The 24,617-nt window shown below is 36.6% G+C and overlaps 1 protein-coding gene across 1 annotated transcript in view; it reads left to right on the top strand.

Annotated features, from left to right (window-relative positions):
• Positions 1-2,223: 2,223 nt before the first annotated feature.
• MED12L (mediator complex subunit 12L) overlaps positions 2,224-24,617 on the top strand; it is a gene marked incomplete at its 5' end in the record, with an annotated part of 179,382 nt that continues 156,988 nt past the window's right edge. The window contains 6 exons of the mRNA XM_083364939.1: positions 2,224-2,322; positions 12,842-12,946; positions 13,623-13,814; positions 15,791-15,950; positions 20,640-20,809; positions 22,889-22,999. Coding sequence (XP_083221065.1) covers positions 2,224-2,322; positions 12,842-12,946; positions 13,623-13,814; positions 15,791-15,950; positions 20,640-20,809; positions 22,889-22,999 — 837 coding nt within the window. The remainder of the gene's footprint in view (positions 2,323-12,841; positions 12,947-13,622; positions 13,815-15,790; positions 15,951-20,639; positions 20,810-22,888; positions 23,000-24,617) is intronic.

Below are 24,617 nucleotides of genomic sequence, written 5' to 3'. Positions count from 1 at the left end.
AGCAAGAATTCTAGAAGAGATTACCAATGGTCCCAACAGACTTTATTCTGCTGCTTTAATTTATTTTTGCTTGCTCATGTATTTCTAAAGTTGAAACTATCCTGAATATCTTAGATGAAAGTAGTATTTTCATGGTCAATCTTTTCTTGAAAACTTCCAGTGATGGAGCACCCACAATTCTGGGAGCCAAGCTGTTCCATTGATTAATTGTTCTCACTGTTAGGAAATTTCTCCTTAGTTCCAGATTGGATCTCTCTTTGACAAGCTTCCACCCATTGCTTCCTGTCCTGCCCTCAGGTGTTTTGGAGAATAAGTTGACCCTTCTTAAGTATTGTTAAGAGTGCTATCAACTCACCCCTAATCATTTTCTTCTTTAGGCTAGACATACCTTAGTTCTCTTAACTTTTCATTGTATGGTTTAACCTCCAGATGCTTCATCGTCTTTGTTCTTCTTCTCTGCACTTTTTCCAGAGGCCTAGCATTTGTTTTGTATCATGGTGTCCAGAATTGGATGCAGTATTTCAAGTCTGGCTCCACTAATGCAGTATATAGTGGTATTATCGCTTTTTGTGATCTTGATGCTATCCCTCTGTTGAGGTGGCATAGGAGTTCATTGACTTTTTTGCAGCTGCAGCACACTGCTGCCTCACTGGTGGTCCACTAGGACATCTAGGGTGGTGGTCCACTAGGACATCTAGGGTGGTGGTCCACTAGGACATCTAGTTCTCTCTCACAGTCACTGCTCTTGACTTAGTTACTGCCTATTCTATACCTGTGCACTTAGTTTTCCTGCATAGGTGCTGGACCTTACTTTTCATACCAAGCAACATAGCAGAAGTTGTAAAGAAAAAAATGAAAACAAATCACATATTTAGTAGATGTAGCAAAATTGCTCAGCCTAGTGATAAATGATGTTACAACAGTGTAGCCACTTTATTCCATTGGCATCTATGCAAAAATATAATTTCTGAGATTCTTAAATGTAGTATGATGACAAAATTAAGAAAATGGTTGAAATGGGGATGTTAAGTTGTGGGACTTTTGCATACAGGCTGATCGCCATCTAGAATACAGCAAACCAGATATAACAAAGAAAAGAGTATTTTTTGTATATGTGGCAATATACCTGGATAGCAGGATCAAGGAAATAATTCAAATAAAATAAAATATAGAAATATAATGATCAAAATAGGTAAATTATTGCAAAGGCACTGCTTTATTTATTGGTGTATTATGTGGAATACAAGCAAATTAAATACATTTTTACTTGTATTAAATATTTCACCCGTATTAACTATATATGTGCTTCCCCACTTTTGTTCATTATAATTATGTTATATGGATAACTCCTAGCTTCCTGACTGGCATCTGAATTTACAAAAATATAAGTCAAAGATGTGAGTGATTATTTTTATTTTTTGCACTGTTACTCCTTGATTCTGAAATAATTATAGCAATACACCCTTAATATTATCAAGCAACAAAGTCTGCCTATCTCAGGTCTTTGGAAAGGACTGAACAGATGGATGCCAGTTTATAGGAGAAGTGGGATTTCACTTAGCCCACGCTAGCAATACCGGACATGAAAGTGGGGTTCATAACCTACTTTAGATCTGAGGTACCCGATTTTGTGTGGAGGACATTTGAACTTGGAACTTTGAAACCTCATGAGTTACTGGGGCAAAGACAGTGAGCGGTGTCTGCTGTCATGGGAACTACATCCATGTTATTATTTTTTTTAAAAAAAAGCCTTTAAAAATCTCTCTGTGAAATTTGGCCTAGGGCAAGAGAAGGAACAAACCCTGCAAGTATTGGGAAGGAAGGATTCGTCTCTTCTGGGAAGGGCGAGTGCAGGGCTCTTTTCTCCCTGGCCTCTCTATCCAATTTCACCCCGGCGCTTGATCCTTTTTGTCACCCACCGCCACCCTCGCCGTCTCTCAGCTTTCCAGGGATGTTTGTCTGCGCGTGTGGGGGTGTGACATTTGCCTCTGTGGGCGGGCTGGGTTGCCATCCTGCCGCATCCTAAGCCGCCCTTTGCTCTCCCCGCGTACGTATCTATGTATGTCTCCCACGTAGGAAAAGAGCCAGACCCGGGGGGGGGGTGGAGGGGGGGAGTCTGTCTGTCTGCCAGCCAAGTGCTGCTCCCTGGTGCTCAGAGGCTGCTCCATCTCCAACTCCTCTCTCTCTCTCTCTCATTCATTTCGCCGGCTAACATGAGAGATCATGGCCGCCTTCGGGCTCCTGAGCTATGAGCAGAGACCTCTCAAACGGTCCCGTTTGGGGCCGCCCGACGTCTATCCTCAAGACCCCAAGCAGAAGGAGGTAAGCTCCTGTGTGTCCGTCGCACACACCTGGTCCGGGGGAGAAGTTTGCCTGGCGACCACCTGATCGGGGGAAGGGAAAGCAGGCTAGGTGGGTTGAAGGAGGAGGAGGAGGAGGAGGAGGCGCCTGCCAGCTTCAGAGCGGAGTTCCTCGCAAGGCTGTTGCGGACCCTGAGAGATTTCGTAGCGTTGAGTTATTGTGTGTGTATGTGGGGGGGAGTGATATGCTTGCGCGCCGGGCCCTGACGCACTCCGGGGCTGTGTGTTAGATACCCGCCCCCTCCTCTTCGTCTCTTTTCGGTGCACTTCCTTCCCCCCCCCAAACTTTTGAAAGACATCAGCTAGAAAAGAAAAGGGCGCTTCCCCTCCTCCACAACCCTGACTTGCGTTTTACGCACCTAAACAAACCCCGGGCTAGTCTTGAACCCCGGGTGACTGAAGCCACCCCTCCCCCTAGCAGGTGGAAACGGCTTCTCTTCCCTTCCCTTCCCTTCCCCGGATTCCCGAGCTTTTCTTAAACGGTGCTTTTCTGGCAGACATTGCCTGTGGACCAGTGACTTGACATTTGATCACTTCTCTTAGTCACTAGCCACCCCAAATCAGATGACTTTCAAAACACTGGTACTTTGCATGTATTGTTCCAGCTAGTGGCACTGGGTTGTAACCATGACGTTATGGCACTGTGTAATTAATATAATTGCTGGGGGGTGGGGGGGGAAGGAAAGTTGTTATAATGCTCAGTACAATTTGTCAAGGGATTCCTTAACTCACCTGCTACTCAGTTGCCACTAATTTCTGTCTCTGTAGGTTAAAGTTGCAAGTTACTAAGAAACTGATAAATTAAGGGCTCCTTTAACTGTATTATGTTGGAGGCCTTAGTAGTCTGGCTGTAATGTTGGCAGACCGTTTCTTGCTTTGTTATGACCATTCCCATAAAAGGACTGTGTTTGGCCCACAGGAGAACTATAGCTAACCATAGTTAACAATCAACGCTGTCAGTATTCATGCATGCTAAGCCAAAAGAAGCAAGCAACAATTATGTCTTATCCCGATGGTCTGGTTCAGTCAACATGTTCCAACATGTTTTGGCTGGTTACTTAATCATAGTTTACACTTCATCATATTGGATGAATCCAAGTAAAATCTGTTTTAATACTTTTTAGAAATGGACGTTATACTAGGAATTTTGTGCTATTGGTGCAACTCTTATGTAGTTTGAAACTCTCATATAATTCCTATAGGAAATAGTTGTAAACAATAAATGTATATACAGGGGCACTATAAAGAATTACTTTTGGTGCCTTCATTTCAGTGTTGACTCCTGGTGACTGCCTGGAAAGGCCTCTGCAATTTCCTTGGCGGTGTTTTTCACAAGTGGTTTGTCATTGCCTCTTTCCTAGGACTATGCTGGAAATAAGCTAAGTACTGGGTCTAGAGCAGGAGTCTCCAATCTTTGCAACTTTTGGACTTTTGGACTTCAACTCCCAGAATTCCTCAGCTAGCATGGTCTAGAGCAGCGTTTCCCAACCTTAGGAACTTGAAGATGCGTGGACTTCAACTTCAGTCCACGCATCTTCAAGTTCCTAAGGTTGGGAAACGCTGGTCTAGAGAAGTTAATCCAAAAGGAAAGGGAAAAGTGCGCAGAACTCTAGTCAGCAGCTGATTTAAGAATGGGGTATATAATATATTTATCGTTTACAGTGATGTTTATGTTATGGTAAATCACACCTACTTTTTTATTTAAAAATATTTAAATTACAATAGTAATTTAAACTAAATTGAGAGAGAGGAAGACAAATAGAAAAAAAAGAATAAAAAGGGCAAAGAAAGAAAAAGAAAAGTAAGATAAAGAAAGAAAATGTCATCTTTGTCTTAGCATTTGCTAAGATAGGCTGGAAAGTACTGTGAGCTGTGGAGAAATCTTGATTCTATTTTATAGTTCACGTTTTCCAAAACACTTTAGAATTATAATACTAAAGATCTTTATTTATCTCTCCAGTCTTTCTGTTATTAAAAATACCCACGTGAAATGTGAAAAAAATAAGTTTATTTTTCATTTTATTTTTCAGATTTTTAATAACTTTTGTCTCATGTTATGTAAGAAAAATCGATTGTTCCAACATCTATCAATTTATAGAACAATTTTGTGTTCTATGTAATATGTCATCAGTATATTGTTTACTACCATTTAAAAAACTTAAACTAGGCATTGTTCTCTGGGTATACCTTAGGAAACTGATATTTGTACTGCTGGGCTCTGCATTCTAATGAATCTCACTCCTATCCTATAATTTAATGTATATAAGTATGTACCATATTTTCATGCCATCTATCTTCTTAAAATAGATTCAGGATGACTTAAAGAAATACAACTTAGAATCTTTGGTATGGAAATATATTTCATGTTTTGATTATGCCTGAAACAATAATCATTGACCTAGCACAGGGGTAGGCAACCTCGGCTCTTTTATGACTCATGGACTTCAACTCCCAGAATTCCTGAGTCAGCTGACTCAGGAATTCTGGGAGTTGAAGTCCATGAGTCATAAAAGAGCCGAGGTTGCCTACCCCTGACCTAGCAACTTTCTTTGTAGAGATTTCAATTCAGCTGTGGTTTTATGGGCTTGAATTCCCTTGATTCCTATTTAATACACTCTCTATGTATTGATGATGTAAATATAAACTTCCAGAATTCCAAATTAATCTGATGTAATACATTAGACTTGAGTTTTGAAACAATTTTAAGATATAATGTGGTTTGTTTGGTTTGGCTTAAATTATCAAGTAAATTTAGCCATTGTGGTTATTAACCATTGACTCTAGCTTAATGTGATGCTTAAGTCTAACCAAAAACGTCCAGTGTTTTAGATATTTTGGTTATTAAATTTTATTTATTTATTTATTTATTTATTTATTTATTTATTTATTTTATTAGTTGAATTTATATACCGCCCTATTCCCGAAGGACTCCGGGCGGTTCACAGGGCAAGTTAAAAACAATACAAAAGAGAGAATAAAATTAAATTAAATTAATACAGCCCACAATTAAGATAACATTAAAAATTAAAATTTAAAATTAATTTGATTTAATTTGATTTAATTTAATTTAATTAATATAATTTAAAATCCCTCAGTCCAGGCCAGACAATTCAAACAACCAGGTTTTTAAGTCCCGGTGAAACGAGCGAAGGTCGGTGGCAGTCCGAAGCTCCATTGGCAGTTCATTCCAAAGGGCGGGCACACTCAGAGAACGCCCTCCCCCTGGGAATCACCCGCCGGCAATCTCTAACCGGCGGAACCCTAAGGAGGCCCTCCCTGTGGGCGCGCACAGGACGATGGGAAGCTGATGCTGGCAGCAGGTGCTCCCTAAGGTAATCCGGACCCATGCCATTTAGGGCTTTATAGATCATCACCAGCACCTTGAATTTTGCATATATTGGCTGAATCCAGGCAACCTATTAAGCTATAATGTGCTTTGTTCAGTTTTGAATGGTGTAATGCATGCATCTAGACAGTTATGTGATACTTAACTTAATCATACTTTGCTGAAGATACAACTATTGGTTAGACTTAAGCATCACATTAAGCTAGAGTCAATGGTTAATAACCACAATGGCTAAATTTACTTGATAATTTAAGCCAAACCAAACAAACCACATTATATCTTAAAATTGGAATGAACTGCCAATGGAGCTTCGGACTGCCACCGACCTTCGCTCGTTTCACCGGGACTTAAAAACCTGGTTGTTTGAATTGTCTGGCCTGGACTGAGGGATTTTAAATTATATTAATTAAATTAAATTAAATCAAATTAAATCAAATTAATTTTAAATTTTAATTTTTAATGTTATCTTAATTGTGGGCTGTATTAATTTAATTTAATTTTATTCTCTCTTTTGTATTGTTTTTAACTTGCCCTGTGAACCGCCCGGAGTCCTTCGGGAATAGGGCGGTATATAAATTCAACTAATAAAATAAATAAATAAATAAATAAAATTTAATAACCAAAATATCTAAAACACTGGACGTTTTTAAGAAGAGACTGGACAGCCACTTGTCTGAAATGGTATAGGGTTTCCTGCCTGAGCAGGGGGTTGGACTAGATGACCTCCAAGGTACCTTCCATTGTTATTGTTATTGTTATTATTAAATCATTGCTTTTGTGCCTTGAGCATACACTGGATATACAACATATCGTATAACCCTTTCTAATATGCTGAGCTGGTGTGTTAATTTATTGCAGTAATTTTCTAGAACAAGAAAAGTTTTGTATGTATTTTTTGGTCTGCCTTTCTGCCAATAGATTCCCAAAAGTTGATGCATAGCAATAAATAAAATTACACATATAGTTGTGCAATATTATAAATTAAAGTATTACTTTTAATATAGTTTGTGTAGGGCTAGTTCTTCATGCAGTATATAAACATTTGACTGACCTTGCCACTTTCTCTTTTTCTTTCTTTTTGCATAAAAACATGCCATTAAAATAGTACTGAAATTAACTGCAATTGTAAAAGCTTCCCTGAAGAATCTCTTAGTCATAATGTAAAAGGGGTCCAACTCTTGAAACTGCTGTATTAGTTGAAATTGATTCTAGTCTCTTGAAAAGGTTGTATGTGCTTAATGTGATCCTTACTAGGGTGGTCCTAAAACTTGGGACAAAGTTTGAACTTGGACCTAATGGGGAACAATTTGGATAAAACTTTACTTATCAAAGATGAGGCAGTTGGATCCATTTTGATTCAAAAACTTCTACAAAACCCTAGGACAATTTCACCAGGTCAACTTCACCAACAAAGTTTTGTTCAAAAAGGAAAACACATTGCTACCTAAATTGCAATCTTGCTTGGAAGCTATTGGAGAAGGTGTAACATGAAATAGGAATAGGAGAGCTGTCATAGTGAGGAATGTCATCCTTATAAAGAATACCAACCTGCTTTATCTCTCTAGAGATGTGGAATGAACAGATCTTTATGAGCATTGGATGATTTGTAGCCTTGGGCTAAATGGGCACTGTGAACAGACTTCTAGATAAATTCTAGCCTGTTGACTGCCTAGGAGGGAGGGAGCTGCTTTTGCACTATTGTATTTGACCCTCCAAGTGAATATGGTAGTCTTTGCACAGTTCTTAATTATGTATAACTAAGGTTGGTGAAACCATTTTAGACCTTATTGTACACCTTTTACTATTTTATCTGAAAGTTCCTGTGAATATTTATGAATATGATGGAATTATACTGGGGAAGTGTTTGGGCTTGAACTACACAGAAAAAGTCAGATGGGTGCATCCTAGCAAGTTCTTATACAAAGTCTATATTAATTTAATGATGGATAGTTCTAACTTTCATCCAATAGATAAACCTTTCTGACTGTTACACCTTTAAAGGAGAATATTTGTAGCTCAGGGTTGAAACGAGGGGTCCTTGGTGCTCTCTGAGCTTGGCTATTTTCTTGCAGATGTTTCATTATACAAACTAGGTAATGTAATCAGTGCTAGTCATAGTGAGTAGCACTGATGTGTTACCTATTTTAGGTACCCCAATGTGTACCACAGAATGTTACACAGAATGTGTACAGTGCTTGTTTGTCTGGCTTTATGTAGCTTCATACAATCATCAGGGGAAATAGTCATAATATAAAGCATACATATTATGGGCTATGCTATTTCTCTTATCTCAGTCCTGTCTAGTACTTATAGAATATATCATCAAGCAGAAGGTCAATAGAATAGATTTTTTCCCCCAATTTGTGATACTATGACAAGACTGGCAATATTTATATGCATTTCAGAATCTTTTCATATCCCTAGCTCAGCTATGCTGACTCAGGAATTCTGGGAGTTGAAGTCCATGAGTCATAAAAGAGCCAAGGTTGCCTACCCCTGCCCTAGCTTAATGCTGGGAAAATAGCTTCCCCCCTTCTCTTCTACTAAATAATTTTTTGGTTCACTTTTGTCTTTTTTAAAATTAACATTATGAATAACTGGTTCTTTAATTTAGAATTTATAGGTTTAGAGTATTCTATTTTTCAATATTATATAAACATTCAGAATCAAAATAACTGGCTCCATGCTTTTTCTTACTGAACACAATACTTAATTTAATGGTATTATTAAGAATTGAATGAGTTTGGATTTAATATCATTCCTGATTATGGATTAAAATGAAATAAATTACCGTACATTGAACTTGTAATTATCCACATCTGGATTCAAAGCAAGAAATCTGAATAATTTGATGCCCAGGTTTCCTCACAGAGAAATGCTATTACAATATAAGGGAATCTATCCTTTCTGGCAATCAAAGCATGTCCTGTGAAAATTAGTTCATAAATGTTGACTTGGGATAGAAAAGATAATACAGATAATACAGATTTCAAGAAGTGTGGGAAGGTTGCTGTTGCAAAAATTATGTATGGAACTCATTGTCTCCTTTGAGTAATTCTAATTTTTACGTTCTTTTTCCCCCCTTTCTGGTACACTAAATGAAAATGTGCAAAACTATAAAAGAATCACTTTTCTTTTTCTTTTAAAGAATTGGGTGTAAGACCAAGCAGTATTTATAGTGAATAAATCCAATAGATTTCCTCAAGGCTTTTTCAGAATAAATATGCATTTGTTGTTTGGGATATGTAGAATGTCAGGGAGTTACAGTTCAGTTTTCCTTTAATTGTCTGCCAATAATTTCCAAGTGTAAAAGCTTGAAAAGAGGAAAAAAAATCCTCCTTTGTATAAAAACTGTTGTAATTCAGGCTATTCAGGTCCTCTGTACAGTTGTGCACTGAACAGTGGTTGCTCTCTGAAAGCAATGTGTGATTCTGTCTGTCAAGACTACTGAAATGACAAATTCAATGGAATAAAGACAATTCAGGAAAATTAAATTTGGGGATAAACACTGTAAATTGTTTACAAGATGTAAAAAAATCAGAACTGAAAATTACCAATGGGATCTAAAGGTAGAATGGTTCCAAATAGTTTGCAGATTCTGATTGTGTATTGTATCTGTAATTCTACAGATTGCATCCTAAAGTAGAAACAATTTATTAGAATATGTGGTTGTGCTCTCTTTCACAGGTAGTTTAAATGCAGGTTATGATTTTGTCCAGATTCCAGTGAGGATTTGATTGATTATGTGAGATTAGTGGTGTTGACTTTTAGCAATCACATAGATTTTTACAAGTGAAAATGAATCAGGGATCTTATTATCTCAATGCATGGAACCACCTTTGAAACATTTTTTCCCATGGAATGTGAACACATTTTGTTTAACCTTGGTCCTTTTAAACCATCATTTCCTTGTGAGTGTAATCTTAATTTGTAGCTCTAGTGAAGAAGCAGAAGAAGAGCAACTATAAAAGGGGAGATTGTCCTATACTTGGAGACAGAGAATGGGTTCCTAGATCATGGCAAATTATAGTTTGCTTAGTTTTGTCACGTTGTCTTCTGTGAGTCCAACCACTATCATTTGTGAATTTTTGTTCATGGCTTAGGGCAGTATATGAACCCAGCCAATTGTGATTTAATTTGAGGAATAAACTAGGTCACTATGTCATGTCTGTATCATTGCTGTTTGGCAGCTGGTTTTAATTGCTGAATAACTCTAATAACCCCTAAAGCACCTAACCAGATCAATAAGATAGATTGCCATTAAACCTTTAGGCCATATTGGCTGGATACATTGGGAGTTGTAATCCCAATACTTCTGGATAATGAAGCTAGGCTCTCATGAAGTATTAAAAGAATAAAAATGCAATTGGTGAATATCATGTTCTATACAGCAAGGCCAAGGATGCAGGAACTGCAAGTAGCCATTGACTTGACACCACAACTGAGCCCAAAATTTCTGTGGCTAACTGAGATAGTTGTTAAGTGAATTTTGCGCCATTTTATGACCTTTTTTTGTCACAGTTTTTAAGTGAATCATTGCAGTTAAGTTAGTAACACAGTTGTTAAGTGCATCTGGCTTCTCCATTGATTTTGCTTGTCAGAAGGTCACAAAAGATGATCACATGACCTTGGGACACTGGAACCATTATAAATACATGCCAGTTGCCAAGAGCCTGAATTTTTATCATGTGATAAAATGGGGGTAGTGCAGCAATTGTAAATATGAAAAACTTTCATAAGTCACATTTTCCAGATGGTCACTAAATGAAAACTTCAAATAGTCACTAAATGATTGGTTATAAGTCAAGGTCTACTTGTAGATGATTGAATGGTGGACAGAATTCATGTTAGAGATACCTATTCTGATAGAACACTTTTATTACAATATTTTACGTCGGCTGTTCCTGATTTATTTCTAAAATTTATCTGTGTATCTATGGTTAGAAAAATTTACTTTTCCCAACAGAGAACAGCCAGTTCTTGGATAAAAATAAGATCTAAGGTGCAAATCAATTGAATGCTTTGTGGTTGCTGTTCTTTGAAGCTGTTCATCAGGTTCATGTTCTGAATCAGGAACTGTGTACATTTGATAATGTAGTAGTACAACAAAGACAAACAGTATGGGCTTTTTTCTTGCAAACGTTAAGGTTGAACACACATTTTTCAGGGAAGTGCTGCGATTACAAGCCTGTAGGCACAAAGAACATTTTTTTGTTCAAAAGTATCCCTATGCATTTAGAGACTTAGTGTGCTGGCTTTATTTAATCAGAAGGATGTGTCTACGTTGGCTCAAAAAAAAAATCCTTATATGCATTTTGAAATTACATAGTTGAACTTGTTCATAGGATTAAATTTTTGTTTTTCAATAAAGTTCTGCCATTTGTTTATATAACATAGTACATATTTTATGGCTTAGAAAATACATTAAAATATAGCATTAGTTTCTATCTCTTGCCCTTTAAATGGGCCTGATATACTTTTTTTGAACTGGGAAAAATGCTATACTTTTCTGATATGCACTGTTTGATTCATTACTCTTCTACCTAGTAGCTAGTACTGTATATGCAAGACAGAAACTTAGGAAACATATGATGATGATTTATTGATTTGTAAATAGGAGTTAATTTCAATGGAAAGTTGATGTGGCAGAAATATTTTAAATGTTAAGCTGTGACATGGTATATAGTTTTCACTTTATTTGCACATGGTCTCTGTTAGATTTTTGCAAGCTTATGCATATGGAAGGTCTTGTACCACTGATGGATATGGTATAAGAAGGATATATAAGGATATCTTCAAAATTATGTCTACATCTTTTAATTAGAAGTTCAGATGGGTTACAGTGGATCCCAGTCTCATCTGTACAGCTGTGCTATTGTTTAAACAGAAGGCTGGTTAATCTTCACTGTTGAAATGAGTTAACTTCAAAACTAATGACCAGGATTTGAAATTTAGATCTCTGTTGAAGTCCAGAGCTTTTTTGTTTCCTGAAACAGCAAAAAAGGCTAGCTTTAGTCTTAACTAAATTAACTAAAACTAGAAATCTAAACCTCTGTGGAAGTTCTCAGTCATCCAGGTCACAGGTGTCTCAAAGGTGGATTGTTGTTTTTCTCAAAAGGCAACTGGACTGTTTTTTCTTTGAGGAAGAAGAAGAAAATGTTTCGTTTCTCACCCAAGAAGCTTCATCAATTCTGATGGTGGGGGGAGGGAAGGATAGTTTCTGATAGAATGGTGGGGGAGGGGGAATGGAAAGATTGTATTTCTTTGGAGTCATCTGGTCATTAGCACCTTCTCTAAGAGCTGTTGAGACCCCTTGAGAGTTTACCTGTGCCTTCAGTGTCACCTGAATCACAACCACAACCAATTACACCCTAGGTTGTCTAATGATTTGTTTCTGTAATGTAAAATGCTGACTGAAAGAGCTGAATGAACTAACTGAAAAATAACAGAGTAAACCAAAATACTCAAATATAACAGCAGGGTTTTTTTGTATTATCCATAAATTGTCTCATTCTTAAATGCCAATCTAGATAAGATCTTTGATTTTTTTCTTCTTCTATTCAATCATGTTCAGTTCTTAGAGACTGCCTGGATGAGTTCCTGCATTTTTCTTTGCAAGTTTCCCCCCCCCCCCCCAGAAGTGGTTTGTCACTGCTTCCTTCCTAGGACTGAGACAAAATGATTGGCCCAAGGTCACCCAGCCAGCTTCATGTCTAAAGTGTGACTAAGACCTCATGGTTCACTACGTTTCTAGCCTGATGCCTTAATTGCTACATTAAACTGGCTTTTCCCTGATATTATTTTAGGGTAAAACAAGAAGTAGTGGAAGAAATGATTACCTATATGTTTAAGAATCCAGAGATTGTATCATTAAGGTGTGAAATCGTCTAGATTTTTTAAAGTATTTAGATGACTTTGATAACTATCAAATTTTAATTATTTTTAGATAATATAAGAGAATTGTGTATGAAATATTTGTAACAAAAATTCATAAACAGATTTGCATTTGCAAAGAAAGCGTGAAATTATATCTTACACATAGCACAACAGAAGTTTTAATTCCTTAGTGAGAATCTAATCTCACTAAAATTTGGAACTGCTGCAAAACTAAGTTAACATTATACTTTATTTGCAGGATGAGCTAACTGCTGTGAATGTAAAACAAGGTTTCAGTAATCAGCCAGCTTTCTCAGGAGATGAACATGGGTCTGCTAGAAATATTGTTATTAACCCATCAAAGGTAAGCGATTTTTGCAACTAAAAATTGCTTCCTCTAAAGAATTTCTAATTTTGTATGCTGTTTTACAATACCTTCTTTATTGATTTGGTAATGTGTGTCTTCATTTTTTTTTATTTTTTAGACAGAAAATTTGTGTAACCTGTAAGTTATAGACACATAGGTGAATGCATGCAGGGTCAAAATGTTGATTTCCTAATGCTGTGAGTGCCTTCTTCTTCAGTTTGAATCAAAACATCTGGATATATTGATTAGGCTTCATTTTTCTGAAATGAGCCCTCGATATGCTGATCAAGTATCTACTTTTACAAAAGATTTTTAATTAAGTGTGAAAAAAGAAAATGTCATAGGATTCAAATTTAACATTTGTCTTTTCTGGACAGGTTCTTTAACTGCAAATATCCTTTAATAATAAAGTTTATTTTTATTATAACTTAAGAGATACTTTAATATTCAGAGTCAATAACTTTTATATCCATAATATCTATACCTGAAACATAATGGGAGACCATTTTAGTTATTCATATTATCAAGTTTCTGATGACTACAATAGAGAATTTAGAAGCTAATCTTATGAAGATAATACTTAAAGTACACTTGATCTCTTTAATCCGAGACATTGTATATATTTCAAGTTTTAGAAAATGCTTATTATGTTTTTGTTTTTCCCCCTTATCAGATTGGTGCTTATTTTAGCAGCATATTGGCAGAAAAGTTAAAACTTAATACATTCCAGGATACAGGAAAGAAGAAATTGCAAATAAATGCTAAAGACAATTACTGGCTAGTTACTGCTCGTTCCCAGAGTGCAATTCATACTTGGTTTGCAGATTTGGCAGGAAATAAACCTCTGACTTTGCTAGCAAAAAAGGTAAGCCATGGTGGCACAGTGGGTAGAATGCAGTACTGCAGGCTACTTCTGCTGACTGCCGGCTGCCAGCAATTCGTCAGTTCGATTCTCACTGGCTCATGGTTGACTCAGCCTTCCATCCTTCTGAGGTCGGTAAACTGAGGACTCAGATTGTTGGGGGCAATGTGTTGATTCTGTAAACCGCTTAGTGAGGGCTGTAAAACACTGTGAAGCGGTATATAAATCTAAGTGCTATTGCTATTTTGAAGGTTTATTATCTATTTGGGAAAGCTATTTGGGAAAGGAAATTTCAAGAGTTCTTGTTTTAGTTTTTACCTCTAAAAATCTCTATTGTTTTTTTCATCTCCTTTTCTCAATTTTTTTTGGTGTCTTCTTTCTTATGTATGAGCTGATGCTAAGCCAACTGAAAAGGATGGCCGCATAAATGATTTCTGAGGACTCATGCAAGTTTCTACAGCTGCTTGTGCAATGTATTACTTATGACACTTGGTGGACAGAACAATTTTGTTCCTATTGCTATTGTGCGATGAATGATACCTTAATTACTTCTTGCAAGAGATTTAAGGAAAGGGATTGGTGGATTTTTCTCCTTGATTTCCCTTGATTGGTGGAAGAACAACCACCAATCATTTTTGCTCATGTGAGATAGTGCAGAGTAGTGTCAGTTTGGGCAGATGTTTAAAATGCTAAGTTTAGTCACTGGTCAAGGTGACTAAGGGGTGTACGAGCTGGAGCAGGAGAGAATGACTGATAAATGAGTACTTTATCTGGCCAATGTTACAAATGCTGGCAACAAGTGGCCAAGGAATCAAGTTTTGACTCTGTGCCAGCTGTAGACAGATGTAGCTACTGGGATATGTATTGGATATGTATTAGAGCAGACTTCTGGATTTTCACAGTTATGATTGGCTTGTACATAATGGCAACAATAACTGCTGTGACCCTTTTATTGCCTACGCTGAAATGCAGTGGAAAATAATGACACCTCATCCTCCAGTGAGTTGTAAGTAACTATGGTATATTGCACAAACAGATACTGAAGCTTGCATGAGTCCTCAGAGATAATAAAAAGAGTAAAAACTCATAAAATGTATAGCTGCATGAAACCTCTTGTTGCTAACTCTGAGAAAATTATGTTAGAATTTTGTCTTTCACTAAGAATCCACAACTTTAGGTGCTGACTTGCTTGTATTGTTTCAGACTAAAGCAGGCACACTGTGTGTAAACTAAAAAGGAAGTGTTTGAAAATAACAGGAGTCCTAAACACAAGAGTGGAGGAAGCTGACTTTTCAATATTTCAGGAAATCTGATAAAATCTATTTCTTGTTACTCATTTTTAGATATTGTTAAGATCAAGCCTAAATTTCTCTTAGGAGTGTTTACCAAGTCTGCATTAGTGGAACTGATCTTTTTTTCACAGGGCTTAGATGCAACACTTTTGGGCTTGCATCTTTAAGAAACATGGCATTTTAAGGATTGGCATTGATGGGAGCTGTTAATTACATTTAGATGTAAGAGTAGTCATTGTGACATAATATATAAGTTTACCATATTTTGCCTCAAGCATTTTCAGAAGCAGCATATTATAGCTATTATGGCTATTCAATATTATTTGAAAAAAATGTTTGATCAATGAATAAAATATTGATTTTGCCAGCAAGTGTGTTTTAAGCTCACAAATTTAAAATCAAGCAGGTTTTAATGGAAATAATAGATAATTTCATTTGATCCAGGTTAACTCTGTATTATTTGAACCTATAAATTATTTTTGACATACCAAAGAGCAAAAATTTGACTAATCTGGTACCAGTAGTCACTAGCTTACTTTCTCTAATTACTGTCATTATTTTTTTCTACATATCATTCAGTTATTCCTACATCTCTGTAGTTGAATAAAATTTTACAATTTGTCATCTAACAGGTTTAGAGTATTGTAGCCATTTTTTAAAATTATTCCTCTTTTTTTTCAAACTTAGGTCCCAATTCTCAGCAAAAAGGAAGATGTTTTTGCTTATTTAGCAAGATATTCGGTGCCACTCTTGCGAGCAGCATGGTTGATAAAAATGACTTGTGCCTACTACTCAGCCATCTCTGAAGCTAAAATTAAGAAACGCCAGGCAGCTGATCCAAATCTTGGTAATAAAAGCTGAATGAAATATCTTTGCATCATTAATGTACCTTTTTGTACTGTTGTGAGGTTGCACTATTGAACGGAGGGTATAAGTTGATAAGCTTCACTTTATCCTGTATGCTTCATAAACTACAGTAGGTGTCAGTGCAGTTCAAAAAACCAAGAATCATAAGCTTGTTGTATCAGAAAATGACAAAACAAGCTTCCATTTCCTTTAGGTTCTCATTATTGATCAATGAAAACATATTTGAATTTTTAGTACAAGAGCAGAAATAAAGCAAAAGCATGATTAATGACCTACAGAGAAAAATGTATTAACTGCTTTCTTCCTGTTCTAAATGATAAATTTGAGCAGATTCTAGACAAGTAGGCTGTATCTATTAAATGACTTTTGGTTTTTACAGTATGTACATCATTAATACCGCCGGGTTTTCAAGAATGGTAGTTACCACTATTTTAACTAGAAATTTAGTAACTGTAGATTCAATTTCCCAAATGGAGAACGCCTTTTATTTAAAATATTGATATTTGTAGATAATACATCCCTATCATGCTACTTCCTTTGGGGTAAACATTATTTGGAGTCAAGAAACGTAGTAAAAAATAAGTCAAATAATTTAAGGGAATGGGGTAAAAAATGGAAGGAAATACAGCTATAGCGAGTGTACACTATAGCTCTCGTATCTTGCTAGCAAAATTTACAAAGATAATATAACTTTCTATACCTTTTCACTTGAAAACTTGTATTTTTAGTCAACTTATATTCAGAATTCTTTCAGATTTTTCCCCATTTGTTTAAATGTGGCTTCTGAAGAATGATATTCTGCCAAGTTCATTCAAGGGACTTGTTTTCACTAGCTTTTTCCATACTAACCTTGAGAGCTCACCTCACAGTAAAATTCTTTAACTTCTTATGCAAAGCACTTTTCCTTTTTAAGAGTAATTTGGAAAGTTTAAAGTAAAAAATGCATAATCCAAACCCCACAGTAGAAATACATCATACTGGCATTTAGCTTTTAAAAAAATATTCTGATTGTTGCTGTTACTTTAAAGATGTTTATACCTTTATTTTTCTACAAAGTAGATTCATTCTTGCATACTAACCTATTCTGTTTTGGGGGGGCATTCACTCAATAAGAGGTGCTTCGTTGCATTTCATTACAAACATGCATATAGATAAGAGTTTCCCTTACTTAACTGTTGATGTGGCATGTTCAGGATGCCTAATTAAACCTGCCTCACTCAATAATTCTTTTCAAATACTTTTATATTATAGACTTTTGTCTTCCTACTTGTCTGTTGGTGTGTAAAATAGTTTTTCAACCTTATGCTCTCCAGAGGTGTTGAAGTATAGCTCCTAAAATATCTGGAGAAGAATAATGCAATGTATTCCTTGTCTCTGATGAAGTGGGTAGCTTTGCTGCTGTATTTATGCTAAACCAATATTTAAATCATGGGTTGTTGAAAAAGCCATAGTGTTCCCTTTGGCATGTAATGTTATGATATCCATCATACTAAGCTGAAAAGAAGCCAAATTGTGCCTTAGGTTTTGTTAACTAAACCAGAGAATCTTCTAGTACTTATTTCATTGTCGTTGTCAGCCTTTCAGTCATGGCCGATCCTTGGCCACTCTATGGATCAACACTCTCCATGCCCCTCTGTCTCATCCCACCTCCTTCAGATCTGCCATGGTCATCTCAATGTCATCTTTTATAGTGTCCAAACAGTGGCCCCTTTTCCTTTTTCCAGCATGATTGACTTTTCAAGTGAGACAGCTCTCATGACATGACCAAAGTATGACAGTCTCTATTTGGTGACTTTGACTTCAAGTGATATTTTTGGTGAAGTAAATAAATCTGGTACTTACAGCACTAAGTAAAATGCCAGAATACAACGTACAATGTACTGTGGCATGTTTATTGATATAGCAAATGAAATGAATTCTAGTTTTTTTTAAATAGCTGTCACATTAAATTTCAGAGATACTTTATTGACTGATCTATAGATGTAATAAGACTAATTTATTTTCTTGAATGCCCAGAGGCATCATTTTATATCTAGAACTGTTTCATATCTGCTCTGTAATATGTTGATCTCAGTGAGTATCTCAGAGGCATGGATTATGAAAATAGAAAGGCTCACTCAGTAGTCAGCAGGAAATAGAGTTTTGCTGTAAAGATGATATGTTGACAGTTTGATTTGAATATTTTTCCCTTTGGCATGTTCCATCTGTAACTCTAATGCAGTACTGCATAAATCTTTGATAGCGATGGAGGATTCCATTCTGAAATATCTGTTATCTATTGAAATGATTCTCTTAGTTTATTTCTATAATATCTCTTGAAAGAATAAAGAAAGTATGTATCATTATATCTCTAAAGAAATGGAAATGTGAAACTTATCATTTTTACATATCATTTTTATGGAAAATGTAGGCTGGAAAAAAAGTGAATTTCTGGCTTGTAGGAAATAGAAGCAATTTAGTCACCAAGACATAATCATTTCCCAAAGTGTTGCAGATAATCAAGAAGCTCTAAAAGATTATTCCAAATTGCAACTTTTCATGTTACAGAAGGGGAAAATCAGTAACTATGCAGAGACAAATATCTTAAGTATATTTAATTTCACTTAAATTATGCAAATAAAATAAATTTTGTGATTTGTTTTGCCTCTACACATTGGTTTGAGGAATATGTCCCTCTCAATATACCGCACAGATGTGTGATCTTCAGCTAATAAAAGCTGTGTCAAAATAGCTGAAAAATAAGTTTTGTAAAGGTCATTTCTGAAGCATTTGACTCTGTAGAAATCTTAAGCTCAGCTATCATGTATTTTAGTGAACAACATCTAGCTTTAAACTCTGTGCAATGAAATCAAAATGGTGTATTTAAATGTAACTACATGTTATGTAGAAGGGACGTGGTGGCTCAGTGGGTTAGGATGCTGAGCTTGTCGATCAGAAGGTCGGCAGTTTGGCGGGTGGAATCCCGAGTGCTGCGTAACAGAGTAAGCTCCTGTTACTCGTCCCAGCTTCTGCCAACCTAGCAGTTTGAAAGCATGTAAAAATGCAAGTAGAAAAATAGGGACCACTACAATGGGAAGGTAACAGCGTTCCGTACGCCTTTGGTGTCTAGTCATGCCAGCCACATGACCATGGAGACGTCCTCGGACAAGCGCTGGCTCTTCGGCTTTGAAACAGAGATGAGCACCGGCCCCTAGAGTTGGAAACGACTAGCACGCATATGTGGGGGAAACTTTACCTTTACCTTACCTTACATGTTATGTATTAGATAAAAGGAGTACCTTTGGTTTAAAATATGTTTGGGGATTAAAACTGCATTTTGGAAAAGATTCAGCGTTCCTGAGCTGCATTCTCCTTTTATAGTACATGATGTGTAGATGGAAGCTGATTTGAGAAATACAGTAAGAAAGATACAGATAAGGAGGAGAAGAAGAATTGACGTTGTTTTGTTGGAATGGATGTTATCTTGAATATTAAAATGGATTGCTCCACATCTCTTGTCACCTGAGTTCATATCACTGGGGTTTAAGCAATCAAAATACATAGTGTTAACACTGAAATAGAATCTTAAAATAATATGCTACTCAAAGTTGTGTTGCTGTCCTTTTCTGAAAACTGTACACTTAGTTGCTCTCAAATGTATAATTTGAATCCAGTAAAATGATCTGGATTGCAAATATCAGGTAATCTGGGTCTTCCTGTTGCTACCTAATGGCAGTTTTGTAGCTCAGATAATAGCCACAAGATGGTGGAAAGTGAATAGCTATAGAAACCTAGGAAAATCCAGGGGTAAATTTCTAAGCAATGGGCAGCCAGTTGTCACTGTTCAGCAGCCTAATGGATCATAAATGAAGATATTCATGTTTCCAAATGCAAAATGAAATTTGTTTCAGCATTGTATGCCTCTGCCTTAAAGCTCCAGCCTTCAGGTCTACTCTGTGTTCAGGAGCAAAGACTGGTTCCTAAGCAGATCTCTGTGTGTGAGGGAGATAAATATATGTTCCCTGTAACTGAACAATTTCTCACAGTTTCAGGGGCATCTGCTCTTGTGAGGGCTTAGAATCTCTCCTTGGATTCAACTGTTGAAATATTGCAAAAGATAATCATGCTCTGAAGTCTGTAGGGTTTGTGTTAGAATCAGATGAAGACTCCTCCAGAGTGAGAGAAGAATTAATATTAATTTTAAAGGTAGTCACTTATTTTACATTAAGAGTCTTTTTATGTAAAGCCCATAATCAATTCTGGATTTAATTTCCCAAAGTGATGCAAATTATTTTCAGTTGATGACTGGATACTTACATGGAAATGCTTGAAGAACAATTTTTATTCTCACATGAATTATCAAACCTGATTCATATCAAAGTACAATTGATTTCTCCTTGCTCAAAAAACATAAATGTGATCCATGAAAATAAGACATTTGCAGAATAGACGTCCTTTAGCAAACTTCAGTACCAGCTTGCATTCTTTGAAATCACTGCAGTAAAGAGACTGTCATGCTAAAAGTCATTCAAACTGAATTTTGGTAGATCTCCCACTGATCACTGTTTTGAAGATTATGGGTTTGTGACAGGTCACTTGAGTATAAATCAAATTGTGATGAATTTTTTGGCCCAGTTTTGTCATTGAGGAAAAATGAATGTCAATGATTACTTAATTTGTGTCTCTATAGAATGGACTCAAATTTCTACCAGGTACCTAAGAGAACAATTGGTAAAAATTGCAGAATTTTATCACATGACCACAAGCCAAGGCAAAAATTCTGTAGTTGTGCCTCGTGAGGTGGAACAAGCTCTGAAGCAGTGGGAATATAATGAAAAGTTGGCATTTTATATGTTCCAGGTAACCTTTATTTATAACGAAGCAGGATGAAGTTCTATAAAGCAGTACAGTGTGATTCTAGTTTGCTTTCAGTCTCCTTGCTCATAATGTGTTTAGTGTCTGATTATATTAAATATGTTAAATACTAGTAATTAAAGCCAGTCTTATTTCCAGCTAAATAGTCCTTTTATTGTTACATTTGAAATATCCAGGATGAAGAAATGTAGAATTTAAAGTAATGCTAAATAACAATAGTAGCAACAGCAACATTACAGATTTGCATTTACCGTATGTCATTCATCATCTCATGCAATGATCAGAATCACTGCCGTGACCACGAATTATTTATATCTGCATATATATTTATGTGAGCAGCTATAAGGAATGTCAGGTTATAGTGAAAAACACGTGTGTTAAACATATTCAGTGAAGACCTATTAGTCAGATGATTCAAAATTAAACAACTGCAAAAGAAATATGAATTTACTGCTTTAATCAGTCCTCACTTTATGACCATTCATTCAGTGACTGTTGAAACTTATGGTAGTGCTGAACAAATGATATTGATCACTTGTCCTCAAAGTTATGGCTATTGCAATGCTCTCATGGTCAGTTGATTAGAATTCAGGTGCTTGGCAGCCCACCTGCATTTACAATCACAATGTGTGCTTCAACTTCTATCCACTTAACTCCCTCCCATCTCTGCTCAGTTGGCTGCCCTCAGTTGACTGCCCTGCCCTGTTTCCCCTGCCATCTTGGCTTCTGCCATCTCTACAGCCCTGCACTCCATCCTGTACCCTCGCCACTCTGTACTCTCTTGCTGCTTGCTGAAAGGCCTGGCTAGGCACACCTTAGCAGCAGGAGAAGGAAGATGGTGAAGACAGCTGGGATGGCAGAGGTGCAGGAGCACAGGATGGTCAAAAGGCAGAGTTGGGGGCAGGTAGATGGGGGCAGAGTTTAAGTGGAAACCAGCATAGCAGGACAGGAGAAGTGTGAGGTCTTCAGCTAACATGGCATGGTCCTGGCCTAGCAACTGCAACTGGGACCAACAAAACTGCTTTCACTAAGCGACGTGGTCACATGACGTTTCATTTAGTGGTAGAAATTCTGGTCCCAATTAGAGTTGTTAAGTGAGGATAAATGCTGTTAATTGATACATAATGATATTAAAAAACATCAGAAATGCCAAGACTGTGCATCTTTAATGAAAAAGAAAACTATACTAGTTGTAGACTAAATAAACCGTGTATATTTGGAGAAAGATGTACCTCTGTAGAATTATCCAGAAATTCCATCCTTTCATATTCTTTCCCAGAAAAGGGAAGTATAGAACTTGTTTAGCACATTTTTACCACATTTTGGATACACACTTAGGCTTTGCCAAGGAGAGAACAGTTAAAATATACTACAGCTGGTAGTTTTACACAACAAATTGTAGAAGACTTCTATTCAGACTTTCAAACATTTAGTCCATTTGTTCTCCCTACATTTTTTCTGCCTCCTGTCAGAAGAGAGCATTCTGTTCCCATTTAGTATGGCCACTCCATGTTTAGCTACACTTATATCAGTAAGTGCATAAAATATTTTTCCAGTGTAAGTAAGAAATGAAAAATCAGACTACAAGAGCATTCTGCTCTTTTTAAACAAAAAACTCTGCCTTTTCTATTTTCTTCCTTGTTCAATCACTCAGCTTCATTCATTCTCCCAACCATTTGGGTGTTGTTTTGCTTAATGCTGATCTCTGACCATTGCATTTCACCGAAGTAAATCTATTGGCTTGCTCTTCTGATTCTTGTTTGTGAATGGTAAGGTTTTGGTTTCATTAGCACCATCACAGGAAGAATTCAGTTGATACTGGAGGATGATAATGATTCTGTGCAGTCATTTCACATCTTTAGGTTACTGGTATCCAACTATTAATTTTAAATTTTAAAATTGTTTTGTAATTTATCTAAAATGTTCAAATGTTTATGTCAGTTTTGTGACATTAAATTTTGTTGCATTTATTCTTAAATGACATCTTAAGCAATGAAGCAGTGATGTAGTTGTTTTCTGTTGGATTTGGGAATTTCTTTACATATATTTCTAAAATTCATTAAGGAAGGAATGCTTGAAAGACATGAATATTTAACGTGGATCCTGGATGTCTTGGAAAAAATAAGACCAGCTGATGACGAACTTTTAAAACTCCTCCTCCCACTAATGCTGCAGGTACAAACAATAATATAATTTGCCACAGTCTCAAAATGCTCAAACAGATGATGTTTTCAGAATTCAGTATGTTAAACTAAGTTTATCTTGTTTGGAGTTGATTAGGTTTCATTGTCAGATAAGAAATCAAATAGCACAAATAAAGAATAACTGCCAACTTTCAGTCTGTTAGTTAAAATATCTGCCTCTTCTATGTAGTTAATAGTTTTAAGGCTATGAAAGAAAGACTCAGGTCTCAGATTCCTAATACATGGAAATATGTTGATTCTAGAGTCGGTCATTCAATTTTTGGAGTTGTTGCTTCAGTACTAACATTCACCTTAGTAAGTCTTGGTAAAGAGAACTCAGTCAAATTCACGTCTGCAAAAAATTACTTTCAATTCATATATCTACTAGAGGCTTGACATTAGAATAGAATAGAATAGAATAGAATAGAATAGAATAGAATAGAATAGAATAGAATAGAATAGAATAGAATGGGACCTTGGAGGCCTTCCAGTCCAGTTCCCTGCTCAAACAGGAGAATCTATACCATTTCAGACTAATGACTCTCTAGTCTCTTCTTAAAAACCTCCAGTGATGGAGCGCCCACAATTTCTGAAGGCAAGCTGTTCCACTGGTTAATTGTCCTCACTGTCAAGTTGCTTCTTTCTTTGGTCAGTTTCCAACCATTGTTTCTTGTCCTGCCCTCTGGTGCTTTGGAGAATAATTTGAGCCCCTCTTTGTGGCTGTCCCTCAAATTTTGGAATACTGCTATCATGTCACCCGTTTCTTCTTTTCTTTAGACTAGCCAAGCCCAAATCCTGCATTCTTCATATGTTTTAGTATCTAGGCCTTTGATCATTTTAGTTGCTCTTCTCTGAACTTTTTCTAAAGTCTCAACATCTTTTTTGTAGTATGGTGACCAAAATTGGTTGCAGTATTCCAGTGTGGTCTTACTAGAGTTTTATAAAGTGGTACTAATACTTTGTGTGATTTTATGCCTCTGTTTGTATAGCCCAGGATTGCTGCATCATCAATAGATCTTGTGAGATTTCAGGCAAGAATGCTGAAATCTTGCAATTTTTTAAAAAAAAATCTGGTAAGATTTGGCCCATTTAAAACATTGCTTACATATTCCTATACTGTTTCCCAATACTCCCATGTAACACCTCTACTCCGCGAGCTGCATTGACTTCCGGTTGCCCTCTGGGTAAGATTCAAGGTGCTGGTAATGACCTATAAAGTCCTAAATGGCATGGGTCTGGATTACTTACGGGAGTACCTGCTGCCGGCATCAACTTCCCTTCATCCGGTGCGCTCCCACAGAGAGGGCCTCCTTAGGGTGCCGTCAGTCAAAGAGTGTCAACTGGCGACCCCCAGGGGGAGGGTATTCTCTGTGGGCGCGCCAGACCTTTGGAACCGTTTACCGGTTGAGCTCCGGATGGCTCCCGATCTTCGCTCCTTCCAACGTGACCTAAAAACATACTTATTTGAATAAGCCGGCCTGGTCTGATGGGTTTGGGGTATTTTAATATTATTGTATTAATTTTATTGGAATTGGGCTGCATTATTTATTTTTTTTAACTTTTGTATATTGTATTTTTATTGTATTTGCCCTGTACACCGCCCTGAGTCC

The sequence above is a fragment of the Vipera ursinii genome (assembly GCF_947247035.1).
Source record: "Vipera ursinii genome assembly, chromosome: 5".
NCBI classification, from domain to species: Eukaryota; Metazoa; Chordata; class Lepidosauria; order Squamata; family Viperidae; genus Vipera; species Vipera ursinii.
This window is presented reverse-complemented; position numbering and strand designations above follow the sequence as displayed.